This window comes from Lontra canadensis, unplaced genomic scaffold (assembly GCF_010015895.1).
Source record: "Lontra canadensis isolate GAN:19392208 unplaced genomic scaffold, GSC_riverotter_1.0 scaffold93, whole genome shotgun sequence".
NCBI classification, from domain to species: domain Eukaryota; kingdom Metazoa; phylum Chordata; class Mammalia; order Carnivora; family Mustelidae; genus Lontra; species Lontra canadensis.
In genome coordinates, this window is record NW_022631087.1 from 2,891,146 (window position 1) to 2,919,050 (window position 27,905).

Consider the following 27,905-nt stretch of genomic DNA (forward strand, 5'->3'; position numbering starts at 1 on the left):
TGAATCCCCTATTATAGATGGAGATCTTCACACCCCTCTATCAGTAGTGAACAGATCCAGCAGTAAGGACACAGGTGAACTCAACAGCATCATCCATTAACTGGACAAAATGGACATCTATGAACTACTTCATCCAACAACAATAGAATACACATTCTTCTCAAGCTCACATAGAACATTCGTCAAGTAGGACCACATTCTAGGCCATGAAACACACCTTAAGAAATTTAAAAGAATAAAAATCACACAATGTCTTCTTAGACTACAATGGAATTAACTAGAAATCAGTAATAGAAAACTGGAAAGTACCAAATACTTGAGGATTAAATAGCATACTTCCAAATAACATGTGGGTCAAAGAAGAAATCTCAAAAGAAATTTTAAAAATATTTTTAACACCATGAAAATGAAATATAACTTACCAAAATTTGTGGGATGCAGAGAAAGCAGTGCTTAAAGGAAAATTTATTATAGTGAATGCATGTGTTAGAAAAGAAGGATTTAAGGTCAATAATCTAAGCTTTTGCATTAGGAAACTAGGAAAAAAAAAAGCAAATTAATCCAAAGTAAGCAAAAGAAAAGACACAATAGGAATCAGAGCTGACGTAAATGAAATTAAAAACAGGAAATCAATAGAAAAATCAACGAAACCAAACACTGGTTCTTTGAAAAAGATCAATAAAATTGATAAGCCTCTGGCCAGATTAAGGGTTAACTAAGAAAAAAAGAAATTACTAATACTAGCAATGAAAGAGGGGACATCACTACAGATTCCAAGGACATTAAGAGAATAATACTATGAATAACTCTTCACCCAAAATTTGGTAACCTAAGTGAAATGAATCAATACCTCGAAAGACGCAGCCTACCAAAATTCACACAAGAAGAAGTAGATAATCTGAATATGTCTATATCTATTAAGGAAAATGAATCAACAATAGCCTTCCAGAACAGAAAACACTGATGAATTGTACCAAAGGTTTAGGGAAGAAATCATGCCAATTCTCTACAGTCTTTTTCAGAAAACAGAAACAGAGGGAATACTTTCTGCAAGTCTAGCATTACCTTAATACCAAAACCAGACATAGATATTGCAAGAAAACTATAGACAAGTATCTATCATGAACATAATTTTTTTTAAAAATCCTCAACAAAATACTAGCAAATCAAATCCAGTAATGTATAAAAAGAGTCATACACCATGGCCAGGTGGGATTTATCCCAGGTATGCAAGGCTGGTACAGCATTCAAAAATCAATTAATGTAATCCATCACATCAACAAACTAGAGAAGAAAAATCACATAACCATATCAATAGATACAGAAAATCATTTGACAAAACCCAGCACTTATTCATAGTAAAAACTCTTAGTAAACTAGGAAAGAGGGGAATTTGTTCAGCTTGATAAAGAATATCTACAAAAACTCCACAGCTACATCACACTTAAGAGTGAAAGGCTCAAATCTGTCTTACTAAGATGAGGAAGAAGGCAAGGATGTGCCCTCTCATCATTGATTTTCAGCATTGTTCTAGAGGTCCTAGCTAATGCAATAAGACAAGAGAAGGAAATAAAAGGTACACAGATTGGGAAGGAAGAAATACAACTCTTTGTTCATAGAGGACATGATCATCTATGTAGAAGTCCAGAAGAACTGACCAAAACTCTTGGAAGTATTAGGCAATAATGACAAGGTTCCGAGATATAAGGTTAATATGGAATTGATCTCCCTAATATTTACCCAAAGGAATTGAAAATGTGTGTCCACAGAAAACCCACAGCTTTATTCATAATTTCCAAAACCTAGGAGCAACCAAGATTTCTTCCACTAATTGAATGAATACATAAAGTAGTATATCTGGACAGTGGGGTATTATTCAGCACTAAAAAGAAGTAAATATCAAGCTATGAAAAGATGTGGATGAACTAAGTAAAAGAAACCAGTCTGAAAAAGCTAAATACCGTATTATTCTGGAAAAGGCAAAACTGTGGAGTCAGTTAAAAGATCAGTGATGGGCAAGGATTTGGGGAGGGAGGGATCAACAGGTGGAGCACAGAGGCATTTTATGGCAGTGAAATTACTTTATATGACATCATAATGGTGGATACCTGTCATTATGCATTTGTCCAAACTCATAGAATGTACAACACCAAGAGTGAACTCTAACGTACACTGTGGACTTTGAATGATAATGATGTGTCAATGTGGGTTTGTTGGTTATGTGAATGTACTGCTCTGGTGAGAGATGTTGATAATGGGGGAAGCTCTGCATGAGTGGACATAGGGGATATGTGGGCAATCTCTGTATCTTACATTCAATCTTGCTATGAACTTAAAGCTGCTCTGAAAAATAAAGTCGGTGGGGGAGCAGTAAGAAGGGAGAAGAAAGAAGAAATAGAAATGAATCAGGACCACCTGTACCTAAATTTAAAACCTACCACTCCACACCCAGAATTCAAAGAGAGAAAGATGACACGTTTGCCTGTGTTGAAGGAAAACAATTCTACTTGGAAAAATCCTGTAAAAATATTCAACAGCAGATGACAAACTAGGAAAACACGTGTGCATGACACCTGTCAGGCAAGGGGCTAATTTCCTTAATGTAGAAAGAACTCATACAAATCAGTGAGAATTTGATATTTCTACCAAAAACCAGGCAAAGGTATGCAAAAGCACTTCCCAAACAAAGGGAAACAGATGCTAGTGACTGTGATGAAACTATCTTGCTCATAATTACTTGAAATCAAATTAAATTAGATACAGCTTGCCAGCTGGCATATCGGTTAGGGTATGGTGTACACAGATGTGCTTTTTCTTCAATGCACTTCACACATTGCACTTGTATATTTATTTGTGTGATTACTTGATAGATGTTTGTCACCGCAGCCAGACTCTGAGCTCCATAAGGGTAGGACTGGTGTGTTGTTTGGCTCACACCACCTTTGTGTTTTCCGCAAATTGCACATTCTTTAGACCCAGTAAATATTTGTTGAGTGAATGAATAAGTCAGTAAACAGGAATGGGTAGAAAATTCTGGAACCTCACACAACCAACAGTGAAGAGTGGTGATGATGGGAAAGTAGGACTAAGTTGCAGGAGAGGAAAGGAGATTGCTTTCAGGTTATCACTCTATCCCCTTATTACTTTTGAAGTTTTTGAAATGGGCATGTATAGTTTTATAATTAATGATTTGAAAGTAGCTCACATTTTTTAAATGAATGTCAAAGATGAGAGTGGGTGCCGAGGAGGGGACAGAGGATACCTGGAGGTGAACTTTCAACTCACTACATTATCTCAACATGTTGATAAGTAAGCAAAGGGTCAGTCTGGGCTGGATACTGTCAGGACAGTGCCAAGGCAGCAGGAGATCCAGCCAGATGCCCTGCTCAGGCACACCAAGGGGCTGGTTGAGATCTTGAGTCTTGGACAGAGATGGAGAGGGATAAAGTGGGTGTCGAGAGTTCAGGAAAGCCAGAGGTCAAATTCAAGTCATCCATTGAGCCAGAAAAGATCCTCCGGCAACATTCTGAATCCAGGAGATGTCAGCGGCCAAGAATGATATGGGGCAATGTGTTGATTTGGGTCTGCTGGCAGCCTGAGCAGAGTGCTGTGCTCTGCCTCTGTCCTATCTCCCACTGACTGTGGGTGTCGTTGAGTATTGGATGGTTATTCTGGCTAGAACACCAACAACGAGTCTTGACCTCATGGAGACAAGAAATGAGGCAACAGAGTTACCTCCCAGGGACTCAACTGCCCCTCTCCTCATGATGTACAAGCCCCTGAGCAAAGTACTCAAGGCCATCCATGATCCAGTCTCCACCCACCTCCCTCATCACACCCTCACTGTGATTCTTTTCAGTTCAGCTCTCCAGCTTATTAGAGTCCCTACAATGCACCAGGAGTTTTCCTGCCCCTACACCTTTGCTGCTTTCTCTGGTTTGCCCTTCTCTCCTTCAGCCCCAGTCCAGTTCACCTAGTGACCATCAGCTCATCTTTCAATACTGATCCTGGGTCAGCTCACCAGTGAAACTTTTCCTGACACACCATCTGGATGGAATATCTAATTCCTTTTTTTTTTTTAAGATTTTATTTATTTATTTGCCAGAGAGAGAGCACAAACAGAGGAAATGACAGGCAGAGGGAGAGAAAGAAGCAGGCTCCAGTTGAGCAGAGAGCCCGATGTGGGACTCGATCCCAGGACCCTGGGACCATGACCTGAGCTGAAGGCAGAGGCATAACCCCCTGAGTCACCCAGGTGCCCCCTGGAATATCTAATTTCTATTTGTGTCATCAGTGTAGCAAGTATGGGCTTCTCTTATAGCACCTGTGACATTCATGAGCAGGTGGACTTACCTCATTAGATTATGAATTTCTTAAGGACAAGATCTGTGTCTTACTTTTCATTACGATCCCAATCTGGAAAATTATATGGGGTGGGTGGGTGGATGGATGGATGGATAGATGAAAGGAAGGGTAGATGGATGGATGGGTAGAGAGATGAATAGAAATTAAGCTCCATGTTTTGTTTCCTGCTGTATCTCCATTGCTTAGCACAATGTGTAGCACATAGTAGATACTCAAAAAAACCCTGCTTAATTAATTACCCTTTAATTAATTAAATGATAATCCATTATGTAAACAGAAGTTTGGGTGGATGGATAAATGGATGGTTGAATGGATAGATTGATGGGTGTATTTGCATTATAAGTATTCAAGAGGAAGATGCATGTCTGCCTTCATGTAAGACAGGAGAGTCTTGATTGTCCAAAACACTGCCTCGTTATTTGACTCTGGCCTGTTGCTGTGTGTTAATTGAAATGTCAGAGACCAGTTTTTAACTCAAAATTCGAACACACATCTTCCCTGTCAGTCACGCCCAGAACTGAGTTTTATCACCACCACATGACCCTATGCATGTGACCTGCTCCCAGACCGAGCTTCCCCTACCCTCCTTTCCTGCTCTGCCCTTCTTCATGGCGCTTGCTGCCCAACTAGCTACATATTCCACTTACATGTTTGGAACAAATGTACCAAGATGGCAAGGACTTCCAGTATTTGGCTACAGGATCCCCAGTACGTAGAAGAACACCTAGCACCTAGGGCGTGCTCAACTAATACTCGCTGAAGGAGTGGACCCGTCAGAGTGTTTTCCTTTTGTTTCTTCTCCATCCCGTAACAGTCGATTTTCTCATTTATGCTATTAGTGTTACAGCTGCCCCATCGCCCCCCTGTCTTGGTGCCCCGTGGCACATACAGTGCCTTAGTAACAGTGTGGCTGCCTCTGTGTCCTGCTGGCAAGGCTCACATGCCCAAACTCAGATTCTTATTAGCTCTCTTATCCTGAGCTGGCTGCTAGGGAAAGCTGGCTGCACCTGGCTCTAATGGGGAGGGCAACCTACTGTGTCCCCTTTGGTCACCTTTTCTTCTGTAAGCCTACCCTGTTCCCAGGGTAGCTGGGAGCTAGCTCAGCATGCAGTAGGCACAGCCGCTCCAATAAGCCCCAGTCTCCTTATTGTCTCAGGATCTCCCTTTCTGGACTGGGAGCTTCCTAAGAACAGGGGCTGCAACCTTTTTAAGTCTTGAGATCTCAAATGTGACCTTTGTATTGGGCCTTGAAGGATGAACTTGAACTTGCTGGGCACTGAGCAAAAAAAGGGAGTTAACAAGATCTAGAGTCAGTGAGGGTCAGGAAGAAATGCAGATGGCTGGTGCAGACCACTCCTTCTAGAATTTTGGCTGTGAAAGGGAAGAGAGAGAAGCACAGTAGCCGGAAGGGAAAGGTTTAGTTTTTAAGTCCAGACCCTTTATGGCCCCAGTGCCCTCTACGGTCCCTGCCTCCCAGTCCTGCTGCTCCTCCGTCCTTTGACACCCTCTGTTCCCATCTTGCTCCCTCTTGGCTGCAGAGCTCCAGCCACTCTTAGATGCAGTGCCTCTGGGCCTTTGTTCTTCCTGGAACATCCCAATAATAATAATAATAATAATAATAATAATAATAATAATAAGCTATTGTAGTAATTTATTTATTGAGCTATTTCTAGGGGCCAAGATTCACATGTATGTACTTATTTGATCATCTAGTGGCCCTATAAGGATTGCACTATACTATTCCTGTGCTATTCACAAGGAAACTGAGGCACGGGGAGGCTAAATAGCATGCCTGGGTGACGTGGCTGTGAAGTAGTGACTCAACCCGGGCATTCATCTGGGCTCCAGATTCCACACTCTCTGCTCTGCTGTAAGGTGTCTGCTTCCCTGGGGCCCAGCCCCAGTGGTAAGCTCCTCTGGGAAGCTTCCCCGAAGCCCCCAGGCCAACTTGGGCTCACCCCCCTGTGCTCCCTAGTGGAACCCCATGCATACCCTGGCCCTTATGTGTCTCCCATGGGGTTTCAGTTGGTGGTGGGTCTGACTCCCTTTCTGACCAGGAAGGGGACTTTGAAGACACAAATGTGTCCTGGTGTCTTTGTGGGGCTCAGTGTTTATGGTTGACCCATAAATATCTTCTCATTCTTTCAAGGTCAACATGCTCATTCCTTGTATGTACTCCAGGCTCCAAAAATGGGCCCGTTATTGAACCCGTTTCTGAAAATTCTCCATCTCTGTGTTTTCTACCTCTTATTTCCTTGGATGGTTTGGCTTCAGAAGTCCTATGAACGTTCCCTTTGAATATAACTTGTGATGAAGGGAAAATGAACCATGGCCTGGGTTTATCCTAATTGGAGTATGGTATGCCTCTCACAGACGAATGGCTTGGCCAAGCCAGCCCTGAATTTGTTTCCCACTGCCAAGTATCTTAAGCAAGAAGGGGTTTCCAGGCCAGTTGTGCAAATATTTTTAAAAATCTGTTAACTCCCTATCTTGCTCCTTAAGACATTTAACCGTAAATGAAAGCTTTCTGGCATCATGTGATTGAATTCCTAAATCTTTAGCTTCAAAGAACTTCACTCGGATTATTAGCAAACATTTATTGACCCCCTTTTCTGTGCCAGGTTGTCCATATATATTATGCCATATGGCTTCCCCACCATGCTAGGAGGTAGATAGTGTCAGACATCTTACAGAGGGAGAAAGAGAGGCTCAGAAGAGCCAAGTCACAAGCCCTGTGCCACACAGCTGGGGTACAACAGCACCGAAATCTGAACCCAGCCAGATCTCTCTGGTGCGCGTTCAGAGGTAGTTCTGCTAAACGCCAACTGCTTCCTTCCCATCTCTTAAAGCCAGTACTGGTGCCAGGACCCTCTACTTTAAATTCTGGGGATAAATGAGCAATGAACAAGGCCTAGCTTGGCAGGAGAGGCTTGGAGAATTTGTTCTCTCCTCTTGTAGCCAGACAGGCAAGGCAGAAACCCAAGCCCATGTTCTGGGTGCCAAGACAAGAAGACAAGCATCATCCCCTTGTTCTCCTCCATCACTGTCATCACCACCATCAGTGAGGGAAGAGCAGCTAAAGGCTGGTGGCTATCTTACTGGGGTTTCTCTTGGTGGGTAAATAGCACCCAGATCCAATAATAGAATGGAGACACAGAGGAAAGCTCAGAGGAGAGAAGGGGTGGCTGAACATTCTGTTTGCCAGGGGGCTGTCCAATGCGTACAGGAAGGAGACACAGACAGGGACAGAAGGTCAACCCAGATCATCCCCACCAGAGACAGAATGCCCATGTGGTTGGCCCAGAGGAGCAGTTCTCATATTTTATATTCTAAGCAACCTAACCAAAAGGTTGTCTGTCTCCAGTCCCACAAGATTTTGGAAAGATGATCCTCAAGACTGTTTGAATCCAGACATTAAATAGACAAAACTGCACATTTGTGGCAACAGGGTAGTTAGCAGGCACTTACTCTATAGGCCAGAAGCTAGCTTTAAATATCTGTATTATCTTGTGTAATCACCACAATAAACCAATGAAGGAGATATTTTAACCCCTCTTTGCAGACCTGGAGGCTGGGGATCTGGAAAGTTCTTTGTCCAGGTTGCATGGCGGCTGCCAGGGGATTAGGGTCCATGGTTCTGCCAAGCCCATACCACCCCACCTATGGCAAGCACCAGAGATGAGAGGCCTGGCACTATGGACACCCAAAGGCATTAATTAATCATCTCATAGGACCCAGAGACCCATTTGAGAACACGAATCAACTTCCCCCTTAGACAAATGCACAAGCCACTCCAAAGTAAGAGAATTTCAGGGAGACCATGACCCCTTCACACTCATGGTTGATGATGGCTTATGGTCACCTGCTCCTCAGGGAGATTATTCCTTCTAGGTGCAAAGAAGTCATATGTGAACCTTGGTTCTCCCCGTCTTAGAACTTGAGTCTTAATCACTAGGCAGTGGCTGTACTTGGCTCTAGTAATGGAAATTGATGAGTTGTCCAAAGCTCAGGCCTGTGTCTGACACTAAAAGCTGATGCTGAGACCTTCTTATTGACCTAGTTGATATTTATGAAAAAAAAAAAAAAAAAAACTCCAGTTTATGTGTATATCCCATACAGAGTCCTCAAAAAGAAAGAAAACCCTGATATGTAATCTTTGCATAATAGACCAATTATAGATTTTCCAAATCTCAGTAATCAAGCTTTCAAAGCCTCTTTGAATAAATACACTTTCATTTAAATTCCATAACCTTCTAAAAAAAGGAGGAACCGTTCCAAGGAAAATTATTTATTCTTATGATAAAGCATAAAGCAGTCCAAAGCTGGGTTTATACACATTAGCTGATTTTCATCTCCATTAACATATGTTGAGCCACTATTATATGCCTAGCACATGCACAATACTTCAGTACACATGACTGCATTTCATTGCTCACGCCCAGCAAGCCCTTGTGGGAGACAAGGCCATTATTTTAACCTTCATGTCATGGAAGAGGAAACTGAGGTCCAGAGAGGCCCCGTGACCTGCCTCAGGTGAAACATGGGTGGACAGTGGCAGATCCAGGACTGAAGCTCTGGGATCCAGACCAGCCCCCATGCTTGCACCTCAACCATGTGTGAAGCAATGTCTCAGATGTCTGCTTGAGAATAGAACTTGCTGTATGTAATGCAAATACCAAGAAAGCAAGCCTGTGCATATGTGTAAGGGTCATTCGTACGATGAATTAGAAAACTTTTGTCCTCCACCACATTCAGGGCTCACTTGTAGGTCCCCTTTGCTGTGAAGCTCCCTGACCACCACCCGCTCTCCCAGTAGAGGACCTCACCCTGGAACCTGGGGCCACTTATCACACTGGGTCATGATCATCTGATGCCATCTGCAGTGAGCCCTCCACAGGTAGTAAATTTCTGAATAAGAGTCAGGGACATTGGGGGCCTCTGGGGAGGGATTGGACCAACATTCATTGCCGTGGCAACGGCTTCTCAACTTGGCCTTGGACCAACTGTCTCAGCAGGTGAGCAAGCAGGAGGAAGCAAGGATGACTCAGGGTGTCCCTGCTTAGGGTCAAAGGGAGGATGACTCATCTATTGAGGCAAAGGAGGCAGGCAGAAGACCTGCCTTGGATGTTGGGTATTTCCGTGAAGGTCTTGTCTTCCCTGCCAGGCTGAGGGTTTCTGAAATGCAGGGATCACCTCTCAGTCATCTCTCCATCCCCTGCAGAGCCTCTCACAGCACAAGGTAGTGTCCAGTGAATGGTGAACCTGTGTTGTCCAATTAATGCCAAGTTGTGTACCAGTGTTAGCCACGCTGTTCTTCAAACTTCTTGTCGTGACCCATGAGTGGGTCATGAAATCACTTTTGGTGCTGCACACCAGCATTTTTATTAATGAGACAGAAGAGAATAGAAAAGGAAAAAGAATGAGAGTGCGTCATACATCGTCAGGATCAGTATTACTTTACGGGAAACTTTTTTTCATGAAAAACATGAAAAGTGTGCAGTGAAGGTGGTGGGGTGTGTGTGTGTGTGTACACTGGGCTGTGATATAAAATACATTTTTATTCTGACTCACAAAGTGTTTGAAAAATAGTAGAGAACAATTTTAGAAAGACACTTATTTGGCCAGTTTCCTGCTTATAGGAATGTGAGACTCTAATGGTCATTCGTTTGCATTGTTTGTCTATGTATTTGGTGTTCATCTACAGTCATCTATGAGAGTTGCTTTGTCTGCTGGGTCATCTTGTTTGGTGTGAATGGGAAACATCCAGGAGCAAGTACAGGCTCAGTGTGGCTGGAGTCACTAATTGGGCAACAGGAGCCAGAAGAGCTGTGTGTGACCAGGGCCACCTCAAGCCTGCCCATCTTCAAAGCAGGAACCTTTGTTTGTTGAAATTTTGTGGTTCAAGCAGGGTGAGCAGTGGGCTTAAACTGCTGACATTTGCAATCTGTTTCCCCTCACCCTACCAGTTGGCTTAAGTCACTTGACACCTCTGTATTGATACCGTCATATTGTTCCCATGTTTTTTTGTTTTCGTGTGTGTGGGGGTTTTTTGTCATTCGCAGTCTTGTCTCCTCAGTTAGTTTAGGCACAACTCAAATATATCTTCTGCTGCTTTTGCATCTCCAAAATGCCTTGCAGGGTTGGGAACAGAGTAGGCATTCAATAAATGCTTCCTATGTGTTGACAACTATTCATTGCTGGGGTCCCTTCTAAGACGTCCCTTCATTCCTCACATTCTCGAACTGTAGAGCACATACCATATGAATTCGTGGTTGTGTGTGGTAACAGTCTTCCCCTTCGCTTAGACTGTGAGCCCACTGAGGACAAGGAGTATGTATATTTTTTTTGAGATGTATTTATTTATTCTAGAGAGAGAGTGCATATGAGTAGGGGATGGGCAGGAGAGAATACCAAGGAGACATCACTCCTAGTGCAGAGCCTCACATGGGGCTCAATCCCACAACCCTGAGATCAGGACCTGAGCCAACACCAAGAGTCAGGAGCTCCACTGACTGAGCCACTCAGGTGCCCCAGGAGTGTGTGCATTCTATCCATCACTGTATCCTCAGCCCCTAGCACAGCACGTGCCCACCTGCCTTGTTCATTGGGTCCTCAGTAATCTGTGTATCTGTTAGTCATCACCCTAACAATTCTGACTACCAGCTAATCTCCACTATCTCAAAGGCAGACCAAATTGGTATTGGTTTTTGTGGAGTAGCTCTAAGCTACAGGTTGGTACTGGAGCTGCTCCATGTGTCTCCTCACCATCCTTGAGCGAGCAGGCCAGCCAGGGAATGTTCTTCTTGTGATGATGGCAGAATTACAAGAGAGCAAGTTCAGCTGTACAAACGCTTTTCAGGCCTTCGGTTCTATCACGGGCATTAATCTTTTGGCCAAAGTAAGTCAATCAGTCAACCCCAAAGTCAAGGAGCAAGAAAGCAGGCTCCTGCCTAGCGAAGTTTGAGTGGTGGAGGGAAAAGTGAATATTTCTAAATAACCTCCCCAAGTAAGTTCTCAGGCTCTTGCTAAATGTTCATGGGATGGCAAGGAAGGGAAGAAATCATTAGATGCCAGAGGTTTCCCATAGGTTTTCACCATAAAATCACAAAAGTCCACAGGGACTCTTCTACCACAGAGAAAGCCCGAGTTTTGTCTAATGAATAATAGCCCAACCACCCAGAGTTAAGTTTCTTGGACAAATAAAGCAAGCCCTCAGGAGCGACAGCTGGCAAAGACTCTTCTTCTGCTCAGGGACATTCAGGGGAGGCAGCTGACTCCAGGAGGGAGAATGGGACAGTGACCACTGGTTCCAGAGGCATCTCTGACTGGAAAGAAGCCAGGCTGGAGGAAAGGGTTCTAGTTTGTGTCCTTTGTCAATATGTGCATGCAGATGAATGCCCACATGTCTGTTAAAATCAGCAGGTCGGGATCTTCAGGGGATCTTTTAAAATAGAGCGCTGGATGCAATGTTGGCTTTGCAGTACCATCCCTGGCATGGTTCGAAGTGGTGCAAGGTTTTGCACCTCTCCGTTGGTTACCTGAAAAATAACACTGTTTTCTTTCATTGTCTTTCCTCGCCCACTGCAGGAGTGCTGTGCCTGCCAGACAGCCTGAACCTTCACAGGGACCCGCAGCGGTCCAACAAGCCAGGCGACCTGCCCATATTCAGCCAGTCGGAATTAAGGACCATCGAGCAGTCCTTGCTGGCCACCCGTGTGGGCAGTATCGCAGAACTGAGTAAGTGGACACTGATTCTCTGGCCCTCTCTGTGCCCAAGGTGCCCCTCCCCTCAGGACAGTGCTTCGTCACCAGCCAGGTGACAGCTTTTATTGAGCACCTGCTGTGTGCACAGAACACTGCCATGGTAGCCATAGGGGAGGCAAGGGTTTTGGAGTCAGGCAGATCTAATAACATTTCCTGCCACTGTCACTGTTGTAGGTCAAGTTCTTAACATTTTCTGAGCCTCGGTTTCCTTTTCCATAAAATAGAGAAAATAATAGTACCTGACTTAAAGTATGGTTTTGCTGATTCAGTGAGCTAATGCCCATAAAGAAGCTTTGCCATGGTGACTGACACACAGTAAATGCTCTATAGATGGTGGCTGTTCATTGTTGATTTCCAGTGAAATCATTTTAAAGCGTATGTCAAATCACATTTTCCTCTGGTCAGAATCCTCCACTGGCTTTCCATCTGACCCACAGAAAAAGCTAAAATTTTCAGAATTGCTTGTAGGCAATGCCACATACCCCTTTTATTCTTCTACTGTCCCCTAAGACCCCCTGAACTCCAGCCAGTCTGGCCCCTTGGTTTTCCTTGACTATAGCAGGCATGCCTCAGGACCTTTGCACTTACTATTCCCTCTTCCTCAACCGCTCTCCCTCCAGATAGCCACATGGCTAGTTCCCTCATTACCTTCAAGCCTCACCCAGAATTTTAATACCCTTTAGGGGCATCTGGGTGGATCCATTGGTTAAGCGTCTGACACTTGGTTTCAGCTAAGATCATGATCTCATGGATCATAAGATTGAGCCCCACCAGGCTCTGCACTCAGCAGGGAGTCTGCTTGAGATTCTCTCCTTCTGCCCCCTCCCCCCTCAAATAAATAAATCTTCAAAAAAAAATTTTTAAATACCCCAAAGGCCTTTTTCCCCTTTTTTTTTGTTTTTTAATAAGTTTCACAGAAATATAATTTATAGACAGTTCACCTCTTTAAAGTGTACAATTCAGCAGTTTTTAGTTATTTAGTTTTTAGTTACTTACTAAGGTGTACCGACTATCAACCACCATCAATTGTCATCACCCCAACAAGAAACATGGTAGTGATTAGCTGTCGTTACCCTTCTCCCCTCCATCTAACCACACTCTATTTTACTCATTTCTTTTTTTTTTTAATTGTTAATCTTCCCTACTAGAATATATTTTCACAGAGAGTAGAGATAATTCACTTTATTGATGTAACCGCAATGCCAAGAACACTGCCTGGCACATACTATGTCCTCAGGAAATGTGAAGAGAAGGGGAAGGAGAGGGAGAGAGAAAGCACAGAAAGGTGGGGATAAGGGAAGGATTGTCGAGAAGATTGGGTGTCTCGAGTTTGAGCAGTGATCTGAAACCCTTCGGCATCCCTAATTCAGGACTGTGCCCTTGGAGTCTGACCAACCAGAATAAAATAAAACTGAATTTACTTATGTTCACTTGATTATCAAATTGCTTGAAGGTGTGTTCCTCATGGGACCTGAGCATTGATCTTAGAAATGCTGGATTATGTTGAAGCCTGAATTGGTGTGACATTCTGGAAAATTCTGAACCATAGAAAGGAATCAGGGTCCAGAAGACAACATGTGCCTCTTCCCAAAGGAAGTCCCTATACACCCAGGACAGGCATCCTCCATTTAGCACATTGCGCCCCCCTCTGGAAAGGGAAGTCATAGCTGATGCAGGCTGTGGCAGGCCCTCTGGTCTTTAAGGAGCTACTTCCTGGCACCTGAATTTGGAAATTGCACCTCCATTCTCATCAAACCCAGAAGTTACAAGATGCTGCCATCACAGGGTCTTCCAACTACCCATCTGCTATATAATCATTCTTCAACTTTTGGGTGCCATGGACCCCTTTGACAGTCTGGTGAAGCCTACGGACCCTGCCTCAGAATATTATTTTTAAATGAATGAAGTACGTGCGTACATTTACAAAGGAAACCAATTATATTAAAAGTCAGTTACTGAAATGTTTTTATAAAAATTGTGATGTAGCCATTCTGTACTTTTTAGCAGCACATTATGTAATAAGCTAGTAGCAGCTTCGATGACCCCATTATTTGGAGGTAGTGATATGTGTGAATGATATTTTGAAATATTTTCAACAATTGAAAAGGGATAAGAAAATGTCTGTACTTTAATAGCTTCCCACGGATTTGGGATATGGAGGGTCCAAGCAGTACCTGCGGGGGTGGGGGGCATTGCTCTAAGAAGAAATGCCACACTGTTTGGGACCTTCCGAATTTCTGAGACATGCCCTTGACCCTGGAAATGCAGAGTCTGGCTACAAGGTTGGATCATGTCTGCATGGGCATAAGGTCAGTTTGCTCTGTATATTAGACGCTGTCATTCTCATTGATGTTGACTTTCACATATGAATTGTCGGCACACAAATGGGTGCTGCTAATTACAGAGGGGTTCTGTACCTTCATTAAGTCAGCCCATAGAAGGTATGTGTGCAAGCACATTGATAAGCTGCCTCGGCAACCAGAGGTAATAAAATCACCTGCTTTTCTGATCTGACTGTAATTTAGAGCGACTTGCTCTGTGGTCTGAATCAATACGAGCCTTGCTCTCTCTGTGTACCTAGAGAGCTGTTCTTCATATTCAAAGATTACTCTATCAGTGTGGCTTGTAGAAACTACTGTTATTCTGCAAAGGTGAGCTGGAGCGAGTCTGTTCCCAGATATCCCTGCTCTTCTGGAATCAGGCTGTGCGGGGTCAAGGGCAGAGCGCCTACCCATGGCCTTCTCCATAGTCAGTAATGATCAGCAGCAGCTGGTGTTACAGAACCAGGGGACTAGGAAAAATCCACACAAGCTGTTTCCAGTGTAACCGCTGTTGTCCACACTGGCGGGAAGGGACGCTAGAGGAGGATGAATGACTTGTCTAAGGTCAACCGCGCCCACGAGCTGCAGAACTTGGGACTGAACGCGGTTCTTAAGGCGGAGCTTCCACGCTTCACCACAAGACTGCTGTCCCTCGGGGAGAACCCCAGCAGATGTTTCTACATGTTACAGGTGCACTGAGGGCTGTGTTCCTTCCAGCTGTGGGGATCGGTAGCTTGCTCTGTTGAATGCATCGTAAATGTTCTCCTCTAAACAGACCTGGAGATGCAGAAAGTCACAAAGGATAGCACCTAGAAGGGGACCACCATGGGGCTGAGACCTCTCCCTATAACCCCGCCTGTATCCTCAGGGCATCACGTTACCATCAGAACTTGATCACCCAGGATGTTCAAAGCACTTACCTTTGTCCGGCCTGCTGTGGCTTGGGGTGAAGATAAATCCGCTCATTCTGGAGCACCTACTGTGTGCCAAGTGCCTTCGGTAGATGAAAGGTGTTCCCATTTCACAGATAAGAAAACTGAAATTTGGAAGGAGAAAGGTCTTGCCCAAGGCCATGCAGCTAATAAGTGGCAGAGTCATAATTCGAACCCAGTTGGTTTTTTTTTTTTCCCTGCCTTACTATGCTGTGTCCGGTTCAGCTTTGCCTTGTGAGCCCCTACCACAGCACCTCTGGCTTGGGAGATAATTTCAAGGGGGGGACATGCAGCGAGTTAGTTTCTGAAACAAGATCGGAAGAAAATGCCACCCGTGAGGGGAACTCTTAATGACAGTCCACTTAAATATTAAATGTTCTATGGAACTGGATTTTGATCTCAGAGACCTGGAACTGAGCCCATGTATGCCTAAACTGTTGGACTGTGAAGCTAATTTAGGACACCACTCAGCCCCCAAACTGACACAGGCTGGCCATTTTTTTTTTTCCATTTGGGCCCTAGAAAATTTGCACGGTGACATGCTGAACTTCACAGTTGACCTAGAGACTGGTGAGCAGTCCCTTCAGGCTCTCTTTCCCTGAACCAGTGAGCAAATCTGGGGGAATTGGGTCTGCCCAGGCTCTCCCACTGAGGCCACAGGAGAAGCAGAGGCCCTGGCTTCATGCTCACTTTTGAACCAACTTGACTCTCCTTTGGGTTCCACTCAATCCCACACTCGTGTCCTCTGAGGTCTTGTCTCGGCTCTTCTGCCTGACATCCCAGCCTTATCCACAAGTTCTCAGTTGAATCCCCATCAGACAGTCATTAATTGTAGTGTTTGCTTTCTGTGGGTTAAAGGGGGAAAAAATTGAAAGCCTTATCATAAAATGCCCCTTCCTATTCACACTACTTTTCACACTCAACTGTGAACTTGTTGCTCCCATTCAATGAGGCAGACAAAATGGGGCCATTAATTTACAACCTTGAGTAAAAAGTTTTCTGGGTTGTGTCTCCTCGGTGTCCCCAGAAAGAAAAAAGAAACTTAATCCTTATGGCTTGGACAAGAGGGTCTCTCTCCTTGTCTGGAATGGAGTTGGGCTCTTTGCTGAGTCCTGCCTCCAGCCCCTGGGGTTCACCTGTGTCCCTCTCTGATGGCAAAGTGGCCACTGGCCTCTTGGTATTTTTCGAATATTGCACTCTACCACAGAGCCTTTGCACTTGCTGCCCCTTCTGCCTAGAAAGCTCTTCCCTTGGTATTTACAGGGCTCCTCTGTCATTTTATTCAGGCCTCTGCTTCACTCTCCCCTCCTCAGAGAGGCCCTCCTGTGACCACCCCACTCACCCTACCCCATAGCTCTTTATACAGTCTTCCTGCTTTGTCTTCTTCATCTCACTTATCACCACCTGACATACCATATGTTTATTTATATATTGTCTGTCCACCCCACCAAGACTATAAACCCATGACAGCTGAGAGGGTTGTGTTTTTTTGTTTTGTTTTTTAAGATTTTATTTATTAATTTGACAGACAGAGATCACAAGTAGGCAGAGAGAGAGGAGGAAGCAGGCTCCCTGCTGAGCAGAGAGCCTGATGCGGGGCTCTATACCAGGACCCTGGGATCATGACCTGAGCCAAAGGCAGAGGCTTTAGCCCACTGAGCCACCCAGACACCCTGGGTTGTGTTTTTTAAAAATATCACAATATCCTCAGGGCATGGGATAATGGTTGGCACATGTAGGACTCAGTAAATATTTGATGAATGAATGAATGTATGAATGAATGGTAGATTTCCTGCTCAATCCAGGGTTCAGTCTTCCATTGTCCCTAATGACTTGGATTACACATGGTCTTTCCATTCTTTCTTTATCAAGGAAGGGGTTTTGGTGGGGAAATTTAAACAGCAGTTTGTGATGCTGGAGAACACCTCTGTTTTCTCACCTGTGCTGTGTGATATAAGGCAAGTGACTCAGTCACTATGATCCCTGGTGTTCCCATCTATGACAAGAGGGTGATGATCCTTGCTCCCCCAGGGTTGTGGGAGGTTTTGAAAACATACTGTAGTAAGTGGCAGCTGACTGTAGATGAGGGAAGGAGGTGAAGTTGCTCCCTCAGTTGCTGTCTTTTGGGCAGTAGGAGCCACCATTGGAATGTGTAGCCCTTTGTCCCGGGAGATTGTAGCTGGCATGCAGGCAGCAACTTAGTGGGAGCTGCTCCGACAACCTGAGTCTGGCAGGTTAGAGCAGCATTTCTGAAGGGCAGGCAGGATAGGAGATGATCGTAGGTGATACACACAACAGTTCTTATTTTTAATTGCCATGAATTTTTCATGAGCACTAGAAAAATATTGGTTTTCCATTTATGGCACTGATATGAAGCTTCCTTTTAAAATGAGTGAAAGAATGAGCCAATTTAAAGAAAAATATTAACTAGATAAATTGTACCTGCAGCCCCCAGATAATGAGCGAAGACCTGGTGGTGATTCCCAGGTGGCCATTCCCAGGTGGCCGACATTTGGGAAACCAGTTATTAGCGAATTCTATAAGGTTTCTGGAACCAGCTCCAGCTGCTGAAACACAAAGCAGCTTAGTGACAAGTGGATTTGTAGTTTGGGGTTCACAAAGCTGAAGGGTAAAGCAGCAGATAGCACATACATAGAGTGGGGTTTGAGATGGAGCTAGTGATTGCAGAATCCCTGAGCCAAATCCATCTCCTGTGGCCAGCCCTCCTGAGAGATGTCCTTAGGGCCTCTGATTAAGAATGGGGCTGATGATGATGATGATGATGGTGAAGATTTGCTGATGGTGATGATGGTGGTGGTGATGGTGGTGATGAAGAAAATGGTGGTGATGATGGTGGTGGTGATGTTGGTGATGGAGATAATGGTGGTGGTGATGATGGTGGTGATGGTGGTGGTGATGGTGGTGATGGTGGTGGTGGTGATGAAGATGATGATGGTGATGATGACGGTGGTGGTATGATGGTGTTGATGAAGATGATGATGGTGATGATGGTGATAAAGATGATGGTGATGATGGTGATGAAGATGGTGGTCATGAAGATGATGGTGATTATGATGGTGACAGTGGTGATGATGGTGATAGTGAGGTGATAGTAGGGATAATGATGATGATAATGGTGATAATGGTGGTGGTGGTGGTGATGTTGATGATGGTGATGTGAAAAAGAAATAGGGCTGAATATTTATTAAGCACTTAGGATATACTAGACTCCCATGTGTTTTAAGTGACTTATATGAATGACTTCTTTTAATATTACGAGGTAGGTACTATTATTATCCACCCAACAAATCCATTAGATGATAAAAATCTTCATTTACAGAGAGGTTAAATAATGCATCCAAAGTCACACAACTAGTTAGTGGCAGATTGGAGGCTCAGACTTAGGCAGCATGTTTCTAACCACCACCACCACCACCAACACACACACACACACACACACACACACACACACACACACACACACACTGCCCCTCCAGGAATAGGACAGTGAATGAAGCATAACCTCTCCCCTTTGAGGCTCAGTGGGGGAAGCAGACACGAAACATGACAGAATCAAGCAAGTAACATGTTAGACTTTATTAGCAGGTATTGTGGGTAAAAGGGGGAAGAGGAGATTCTGACTAGGAGCATCCTGGAGGGCAGCATGGGAGAAGTAGCACTTGATCACAGCCTTAAAGGTCCTCAGTAGTTGGGAGAATGAGGGAAAAGGCACTCCAAGATGAGAAAACAGGAGCAAAAGCAGGAAACCTGGAAGTGTCAGTTTAGCTGAATGATGCTCCAAGGAGGTAGTTAGCCCAACCAAGGTTAAAGGTGTCCCAGCATCTTGGGGAATGGACCTTCTCTTCTTCACTCCCTTGTGAGTTTTCTTATTCTGAACTTTTTTTTTTTTTTTTAAGATTTATTTACTTTTAAGCGGTGGGGGGGGAAGGAGCAGGGGAGAGGGAGAGAGATTCTCAAGCAGATTCTGCACTGAGCACAGAGCCCAATGGGGGGCCCAATCCCACGACTCTAAGATCATGACCTGAGCCAAAATCAAGAGTTGAATGTTCAAATGACTGAGCCACCCAGGTTCCCCTTCCTGAGCTTTTATACTAGAGCTTAGAGAAAGACAGATGGAAAGATGATACTCCAGTCTGACATGGATGGAAGGTACAAGAAAGAAAACATATCACCTTAGTAAGCTTATTATTCTGATAATGCCATGTAGCTGTAATTCAAAATTCAGAAACTACAAACAAGTTGGAAGGGAATACCACCCACAGTGCCACTAGGGAGAGAAATCCTTAGTCAACATTTTGGGGGTTGTTGGGGGGGCGTGGTTTTCATATTTACTTTATGCAAAGTTTTTAAATAACATAATCCTGATCTCACAGTATGCAATTGTGAGTTTCACTTTTTTTCTACTTGCCATTTTAACAAGAGGATTTTTTTTTCGTGGTATTACAGATCTGTGCAAACATTTTTAATGACTGCATAAGTTTTTTATTTTATCACGTGGATATACCAGAATTTATTTAACCATGCTGTTATTTTTAAACATATATTTCTTTGTCAAATTTTGTATCCCATAAATAAGGATTGGATGAAAATCCTTGTGCGTAAGGATTTTTGCTGCATTTTGGATCCTAACATTGGGAAGGATTCCCAGAAACAGAATTATTGAACTGAGGGTAAGAAGCATTAACACCTTGGCTACATAATGCCAGATTGGACTTGGAGCCGACCGTGACTGCCCTGGGCTATCTCTAAAAAAAAAATGGTAGGGGGTAGGGTGGAGAGCACAGGCTTTAGAGTCAGGTAGACCCAGGTTGGACTTCTGTCTGTGCCTCAGTTTCCTTATCTGTAAAATAAGATATCTCAGCCTTGACATTATTGACATTTGGGGCTCGATTCTTTGCTGTGGGGACCGTTTGTAGGATGGTTAGCAGCAGCTCTAACCTCCACCCACAGGATGCCAGTAGCGGGCCCTTGGACATGACAACCCAGAATGGCTCCAAGCTTTGCCAAGTGTCCTCTGGCAGGCAGAATCCACTTGGCTGCAGATCGCTGCTATAAAACTGATTACTATCATTCGTGTTTGGCAGAACACAAGAGGATTAGGAACAGTGCATGCAAGGTGCTGACTCAGCGTCTGTGGCACAGTATAGGGGCTCCTGTCACTACTGTTCGTAATAATATGATAGTGACATTTCCCATGGCTGGATGCTACAGAGATCACACCCAGGAGAACACAGGAGATCAGCTCGGAGGCCACATCCGGCTCTAGGAGTCTCGGTCTTTGGTTCTTTGGCCAAAAGCACCCAGCGGTTTCCCTGTCCGCTCCTTCCAGCTGTCACCGTGAATCCTACTACTTAGGAACAGAATTACTTCTCAGATTTTCCTGATAGGAGCCTTTCTCCCCTCACTGTCCCCCCACCACACACACACCCCTACTGTTTGCAACTCATCTTTCCTCCTGGAGGACTGTGGAGGCTATGCTGAGTCTGTTACTGGTGAGCCCAGGTCCTTCCCCCTGCACATCCCTGGGGGTGAGGGAGGGCCCCTCAGACCCTGCCGCCAACATGCAAACTCACCGGAAACCCAGCACCTCTGCAAAGTTCACCCAGCGGTTTTCAAGGCTCCCCAGATGGCGTCTCATGTGTAGCCCTCCCTTCTTCCTGCCCTGCTGGGGCTCAGCCTGTGGTCTTGGTCTCCCGTGAATCTTCATGAAACCTCACCCCTTCCTCCACCCATGGCTGGGGCCACCGTTGAGGACCCTGACATCACAGCCAGGGGCAGAACTGGGAAGTGTACAGTTCCTTCCAGAGCTGCTGGCCATTGGGCCTGTCTGCCATGGCCTCTGTGGCTTGTCCCCACCCTGTACCCACGGAGGATGTGGTTACTGACAGGTGCCGGTTACAGATGGGCTGAGCATTGTTGCGCAGACTCTGGGTGTGGCCAAGCCAGCCATGACCTCGGGAGCTCCTAATTGGCTCTTGATGCCACCAAGGAATGAAGATCCCCTTGTCTCCTGCCCTCCTAAGGCAGAGACCTCCGGATACTGAGCTTCTGTTAGTTCCAGAACCAGCCTCCTGCCTCCGTCATTGCTGATTACTTACATTCCCCTCCAGGCCTCTTCCCTTAGGTCAAGTATCTTCTAAGAGTGTGCATGGCCATCTGTGCGGGCTGACCAGCAGCCACCACCCCCTCCTGCAGACGGTTCGGACGCTGAGACCCCTTAGCCAGAAGCTCCACTCTGACAGCAGAGGCAGACCCATCTCCTGAGCCCCCCACCCTGAAATCCACAATGGCATATATTTGGGGAGACTGGGGATTTAGGCCTCAAACTCTTCACCAGAGTTTTTCAAAGGCCACACCCTGACATAGATCCTAGAAGAAAATGGGGTGTACTGGCTAAGAACATGAGCCCTGGCAGCCTCGTTGGAGTTGCAACCTGCTACTTCCTGTGCGACACTTGGGCCTGTTGTCTCTTACCTTGATTTTCCCATCTCTGAAGTGGGTTTATGTCCCCTTTGGCTCTTAGACAATTAAACTGGAAAGTGTATAAATGGCCTGAGACGTGTCAGGTTCTCCATATATTATGGTTTCCGCTCTTGCTCCCACTACCCTCTACTTCATGTCCCCCTCATCAGAAGATGCACAGCGTCGTCATTTTGTCTAGTCCCAGTCCAGACCTGCCATCTTGTTCTTTCCAGGCTCCTTTTCTACATTCGCCGGTCAGGCTCTCTTTACCAGGGGTTGGAGCCGCCTCTTATGAGACTGACTGATAGGACTGGCCAGAGGCAGGTTTCTGGCTTCCTTTTTCTCCTCCCTCCCAAGGAGCCATGTTTCTAAGAGATGTAGAGAGAACAGGGAAGAAGAAGCAACTAAGGACCTAAGTGGACCCCCAGACAGACACCTGGAATGCGCAGCTTTTTAGCATAAGTTCCAAAAAAATCAACTCCAGCACAAAGCAAGTTAGGCACTGGGTCAGGACACCGGCAGGACTGTCCCCACACGTCTGAGGCACCCGACCTCCAGGTCTCACCATCCAGAGAGAAGGGTGAGCCAGCGGGCCCTGGAGGAGGGCCTAAGAGGGCAGCTAATTTCATGCCCACGGCATGCCAAGCCCTTCCTCGTTTTGTCCTGAACCCTCATAACCACCAGACGGAGGCGGCTCATTACCCAAGGCTGAGTGACTTACTGTTTTGTGCACAATGAGTGGCAGAGTTGGGATTTGAACTCCTTCTCTTGACTGTGAGCGCTGGTTCTCCATATTTTCCATCTGCAGGCCCCCTGGGGGTCTTTCCAGGCTGCCTACCTCTCACAGAATTTCCTTCTCTGATTCTTTTTTGGAGTTTCTTGGGCATATGTTCCTGCCTGTGGGAAATGGAGAGAGAAGGGTCAGGCTCTGAGTGAGGCATGGTAAGAGGCAGAGGGGTGCAGGGTTGCCACCCTCACTGTTCTCTGTCCAGCCCCTGCATCTGCTTGCTTGTCCAGGTATCAAGCTTGGTAGGTTGAATCCTGGTTCATTTGGCCTGTTAAGGCCTCAGGACTCTGACAACATGGAAGTTTCCTTTCCTCTGAAAAGTCCTCTCTCAGAAATAGTGGCCACTTGGAATCTTGTCTCCAGAAGGACATCTGTACTCCGTGTGTGAGAGCTCTGTGATTGATTAACCATGTCTGCCATGGACGTGGACTAGAAAGGGGAATATTTGCTATTTCTGCCCTTGGCTGAGACCACATCTCCATAGTTGATTCCCCTAAAGGGGGGTGAATGACCCTCTTGTCAATCTTCTTTGAAGGAAGTGGCCCCACCTTCAGACTAGAAAATGGACTTTGGGCCTTTGGAGGAGAAACTTGTGCCTCTCATTGAGCCTCACTTTCTTGGGTTTGGGTTTGAGGTCAAAGTGTCGTGTTAAAAGGTACAGGTGGATGGCAGAGGAGTGGTGGTCTCTGGTATCAGCTGGGCAGTGAAAGATGGGGAATGGGGGAGACAGTCTCCCTCCCCAACCAGGGGCTGCCTGGTTGGGGAAGGGAGCAGTAAATTCCAGCAGGAATTAATGTTTCGGTCTTGAGCCTGAAGACAGAATTCCGTCTTCTTCAATGTCTTTTCTCCTAAGGCCTTCAGCTGATTGGATGAGGCCCACCCACATCTTGGAAGAGAGTCTGCTTTCCCCAAAATCTACTGATTTAAAGGTTAAAATTTAATGTGAAAAATACCTTTACAGCAACCTATAGCTTAGTGTTTAACCAAATAACTGGGCACCATAGCCTCACCCAGTTGACCCATGAAATTACTCATTACACTACCTCAGATGAGTGTTACTCGGAGTGTGCAACACATTCCACTGGACGAGTGGAACAGGGCAGCACATTCAATAACATTGGTCATGGAGTGATCCTTTTAAATCCAGTTTTAATTCTATTTGCTTAAAGAAGAAAGGCTCCATTTGGTATGAGCCCCTAACACCTCTCTAACACATGTTATTTAGAACAACAACAACAACAAAAATTGGACCAGAATTCAGCTATGAATTAATTATACTGGGGGCACCTGGATAGCTCAGTTGGTTAAGCATCTGCTTTTGGCTCAGGTCGTGAACTCAGGGTTCTGGGATCGAGCCCCACGTCAGGCTCCCTGTTCAGGCAAATATTCCCCTTTCTAGTCCAGCAGGGATCTTGCTTCTCCCTCCCCTCCCCACTCATGCTTTCTGTTGCTCTTTCTGTCTCTCTCTCTCTCAGATAAATCAAATCTTTTAAAAAATTAATTATACTGGGGCGCCTGGGTGGCTCGGTGGGTTAAAGCCTCTGCCTTTGGCTCAGGTCATGATCCCAGGGTCCTGGGATCAAGCCCCGCATCGGGCTCTCTGCGCAGCACGGAGCCTGTTTCCCTTCCTCTCCCTCTGCCTGCCTCTCTGCCTACTTGTGATCTCTGTCTGTCAAATAAATAAATAAAATCTTAAAAAAATTAATTATACTATTTTGTTTCCATCAAATTAACTTTTATAGTGATCTTCTGTTTATGACAAGTGATACTGATCTTCCATTTATGATAAGTGACAGAACATTTACTTTTTAGATACCCATACTTTAAAAAAAATCTAAATGAATCCATCTAAAGTTAAGTAAGTCATGGCACAGGTGGGACTTGGATACAGCTGTGCTCATGAAGGTAGCATACAAACAACCAAGTTTAGGAAACACCATCTTAACCTAGAAAAGTCAGGGCTTCCGGGCCCAGCCAGCCTCCCCACAGGAAGGTCCTCCCTGTGCGGCCAACCTGGGGGCATACATTTGGTTTGATGAAGAGAAGGCTGGTTTCCTTCGGAGAAAGGAGGAGAAAGATTAGAGCATATCCCAGGTTTGCTAGTGCAGAGGAGAGTAAGACAGAGCCCCTGTCCTCAAGGAGAGTGGTTCAGTGTGGGCATTCTGGAGGCAGACTGTGTGGGTTCAAATCCTGGCTCTGCCACTTGTGATTGCTGCGTGACCTTGCAGAGTTATTTGACCTCTTTCCTCATTCGTGAAATGGGTTTATAAAGGTACCTACTTTAGGGAGATGAATTGGGGTATTTAGAACTGTACCGGTATACAGGTGTCGTTTAAGACAGTTGCTGCCATTGGGAAGGACCCACAAGGAAATGGCAGCTCTAACACAGCCTCTACCTGCTGTGCTAAGAAAGTACAGTGTGATACACACACGGGGGAGTGGGGAGATTCCAGGAGGATTTCCTGGAGAAATCAATATATCCGCTGATACCTGGACAGTTAGTAGGCATTAGCCTGGAGAAGAGGAGAGAGAGAATGTTCTGGATAAAGGGAATAGCCTATGTGCAGTCTCAGAGGTCCCAGAGGACCACCGCAGTTGAATGAGGGAGCCCCAGCATCGGAAACTCTGCAGAGGTCTTCAGCACATCTCTGCACGTCATGGCTGCCTGAAGGATCTGAAATCTTACTTCTGTCCGCAGGTGACCTGGTGTCCCGGGCAATGCACCACCTGCAGCCCCTCAATGCCAAGCACCACGGCAACGGCACTCCCCTGCACCACAAGCAGGGGGCGCTCTACTGGGAGCCGGAAGCGCTGTACACCCTATGCTATTTCATGCACTGCCCGCAAATGGAATGGGAAAATCCCAACGTGGAGCCTTCCAAAGTCAACCTCCAGGTGGAAAGGTAAGACCAGCCTTGGCTCCGGATGGCCGAAGAGAGGAGCTCCCCTCTGGCCACTGCCGCCTTGCGGTGGGTGGGGTGGCACAGGGGTGTGGGAGGGGAGCGATGCTGGAGGTCAGAACTACACATTTCCCAGAAACTCCCTGGAGGGGTCCAGGTGGGAACTTTGTGCCCCGAGGGGGTGTCTGAGACCCAGGTGTGGTGTTTGAAATGGGTTGCTTAGGGTTGATGCTGAGCAGGATATAAATGGCCCAGGTCAGGAAGGTGGTTCTGCAGATTGCGAAAGGGTAAGGGGCTCTGCTGTGCAGGGTGGCATCCTTGTCAAGGCAGCTACAGGAGATGCCAGCTCCTTGGGGGGAGGTGTCTTCATTTCCTCCAGGCTGCCCTGGGGACTCCGGTGGGGAACCATAAACACCTGCTCAGCAGAAGTGGCCCCCGGGGTACACGGGAGACTGGTTTGCTCAAGTAGAATCCTCCAGGGAAAGGGAAGAAGGGAAGGCTTCCTGGAAGAGGACACTCCCTCTGACCCAGCTTCTGTCCCTCCCTAGCGTAGTCCCTCCACTTTCCCATGCCTCAGCTTCCCCATCTGTAAACCAGCGGCTGAACTCAGCACTTCCCAGCTCCCCTTCTATCTGGAAAACTCCCTCTCAGGGGCAGGTTGTCAGAAACCAGACTGCCTGGGGGCATCCCTCTTCCCCTGGGAGTCCATCTCCCCACAATGCCTCACAGATCAGTCCCTTTTACTCCAACTGCTCTAGCAGCGACCCATTTATCAGAAGACTGGTTAAGAGAGTGGGCTCTGAGGGAGCCTGCTTCCCTCTCTCTCTCTCTGCCTGCCTCTCTGCCTACTTGTGATCTGTCCCTGTCAAATAAATAAATAAGATCTTTAAAAAAAAAAAAAAAGAGAGAGAGAGAGAGAGTGGGCTCTGGGATCCAGCCTTCTGGCTTTAAATCCTGGCTCTTCCAATTTAACGTCGGAAAAGGGCAAGGGCCTTGGGAAAGCACCTTAACCTCTCCGTGCCTCAGTTTCTTCATCTGCACAATAGGGCTATGAAAGTAAATCCTGCATAGGGCTGTCGGAAGGCTGAGTGACTCAAACAGCAGCCAGCACACAGTAAGTGTTTGCGCTCGTTGCTGTCATCGTAGACACTATCTGCACGAAGGCAAACAGCTCCCAGTTTGGGCTCAATGTGGTTTTCTCTTCTCTCTTAAATGGTTCCAAGCAGTTTTGAGATGCTCCCTGGTTGTTTTGCTGCTACAGGGACGGACTGGGGCTTAACTGGGCTCCCTTCTAAACCCACATTCTCCTGACTTTCATTTCCGGGAAGAGAACGGAGAGTGAGTTAGAGAAAAGTTGCTGAGGTTTTTGTTCTTGTTCTGTTTTTAAGAACCCAAGTGAGTGTGAGGATTTCAGTCCTGCCTGGAGGTTGCTTCATCAGGCCTCCCGCTATCTAGGCGAATCCGTGGGTGCCCCATACCGGTTCTTATGTGCCGAACACACCCACCGTGGAGAGGGGACCAAATGCTCATTGTCCCTGGGCAGATTAGGACCTCAGCCCGAAACACCAGGAGTGCCCCTCCCTGCGAGTGTGCAGCCTTAGCGCTGAGGGAATGGAAGCCAGCAGCCTCGGCCCCTGGGCCATCTAGCTCTTTGGCCCCCGGCCCCCAACAGCCTGTGCAACAGTGTCTCTGACTCACCCCCCACCAATGTACGCATGATCCCCAGGGGACCCCCCTCCATCTCCAGCCAAACGTGGCTCCTCTGAGATCCAGAATCTTCTCATCCTGCTCAGCCTCAGTTTCCGCATCAAGTCTCACACATCCAGACTGGTTCTTCTTCTCATAGTACCTTATTCTTTTCTGGGTAACATTTACCACAGCTTCCTGAGGGCAGTGAACACATCTGTTTTGGTGGCCGCTCCACGCCTAATGCCAAGCTTCACTTCACGTCTGATGCCTAGTGGGGAGTCAGTAAGTATTTGTAGAAAGATCGAGCAAACCATTGATCTGGCTGCCCGTGGAACATTTCCATTTGGGCGTGTTCACGGGCTACCTCAAATCTGAGGTTGCCCTCTTTGCCGTCAAACCAACTGTTCATTCTCTCTCCCTCATCCCTAAGAATGGCATCACCACCAACCTGGTCACCCCTGTCAGAAAACTGGGCCTCGCCCCACACTCCTTCCTCTCCCTCACTCCTTCCTACAGCTAACGGTCAGCAGATCTTACCGATGCTGCGTCTAAGTCGTCTCTCTAATTGCTGCCGCTGTGTGGTCGGGCACCTTGTTCCATCTTACTTCTGTTACCGCATCTGATTTCTAAATGGTCTCCCCGAAGGTGAGGCTTCATACTCTCT

At 46.1% G+C, this 27,905-nt stretch overlaps 1 protein-coding gene across 2 annotated transcripts in view; it reads left to right on the top strand.

Annotated features, from left to right (window-relative positions):
• Nucleotides 1-27,905, top strand: part of BTBD11 (BTB domain containing 11) — a 291,628-nt gene that overhangs the window by 156,736 nt on the left and 106,987 nt on the right. For both annotated transcript variants that reach the window (XM_032836534.1, XM_032836535.1), the window contains exons 2-3: nt 11,953-12,102; nt 25,351-25,555. In XM_032836534.1, coding sequence (XP_032692425.1) covers nt 11,953-12,102; nt 25,351-25,555 — 355 coding nt within the window. The remainder of the gene's footprint in view (nt 1-11,952; nt 12,103-25,350; nt 25,556-27,905) is intronic.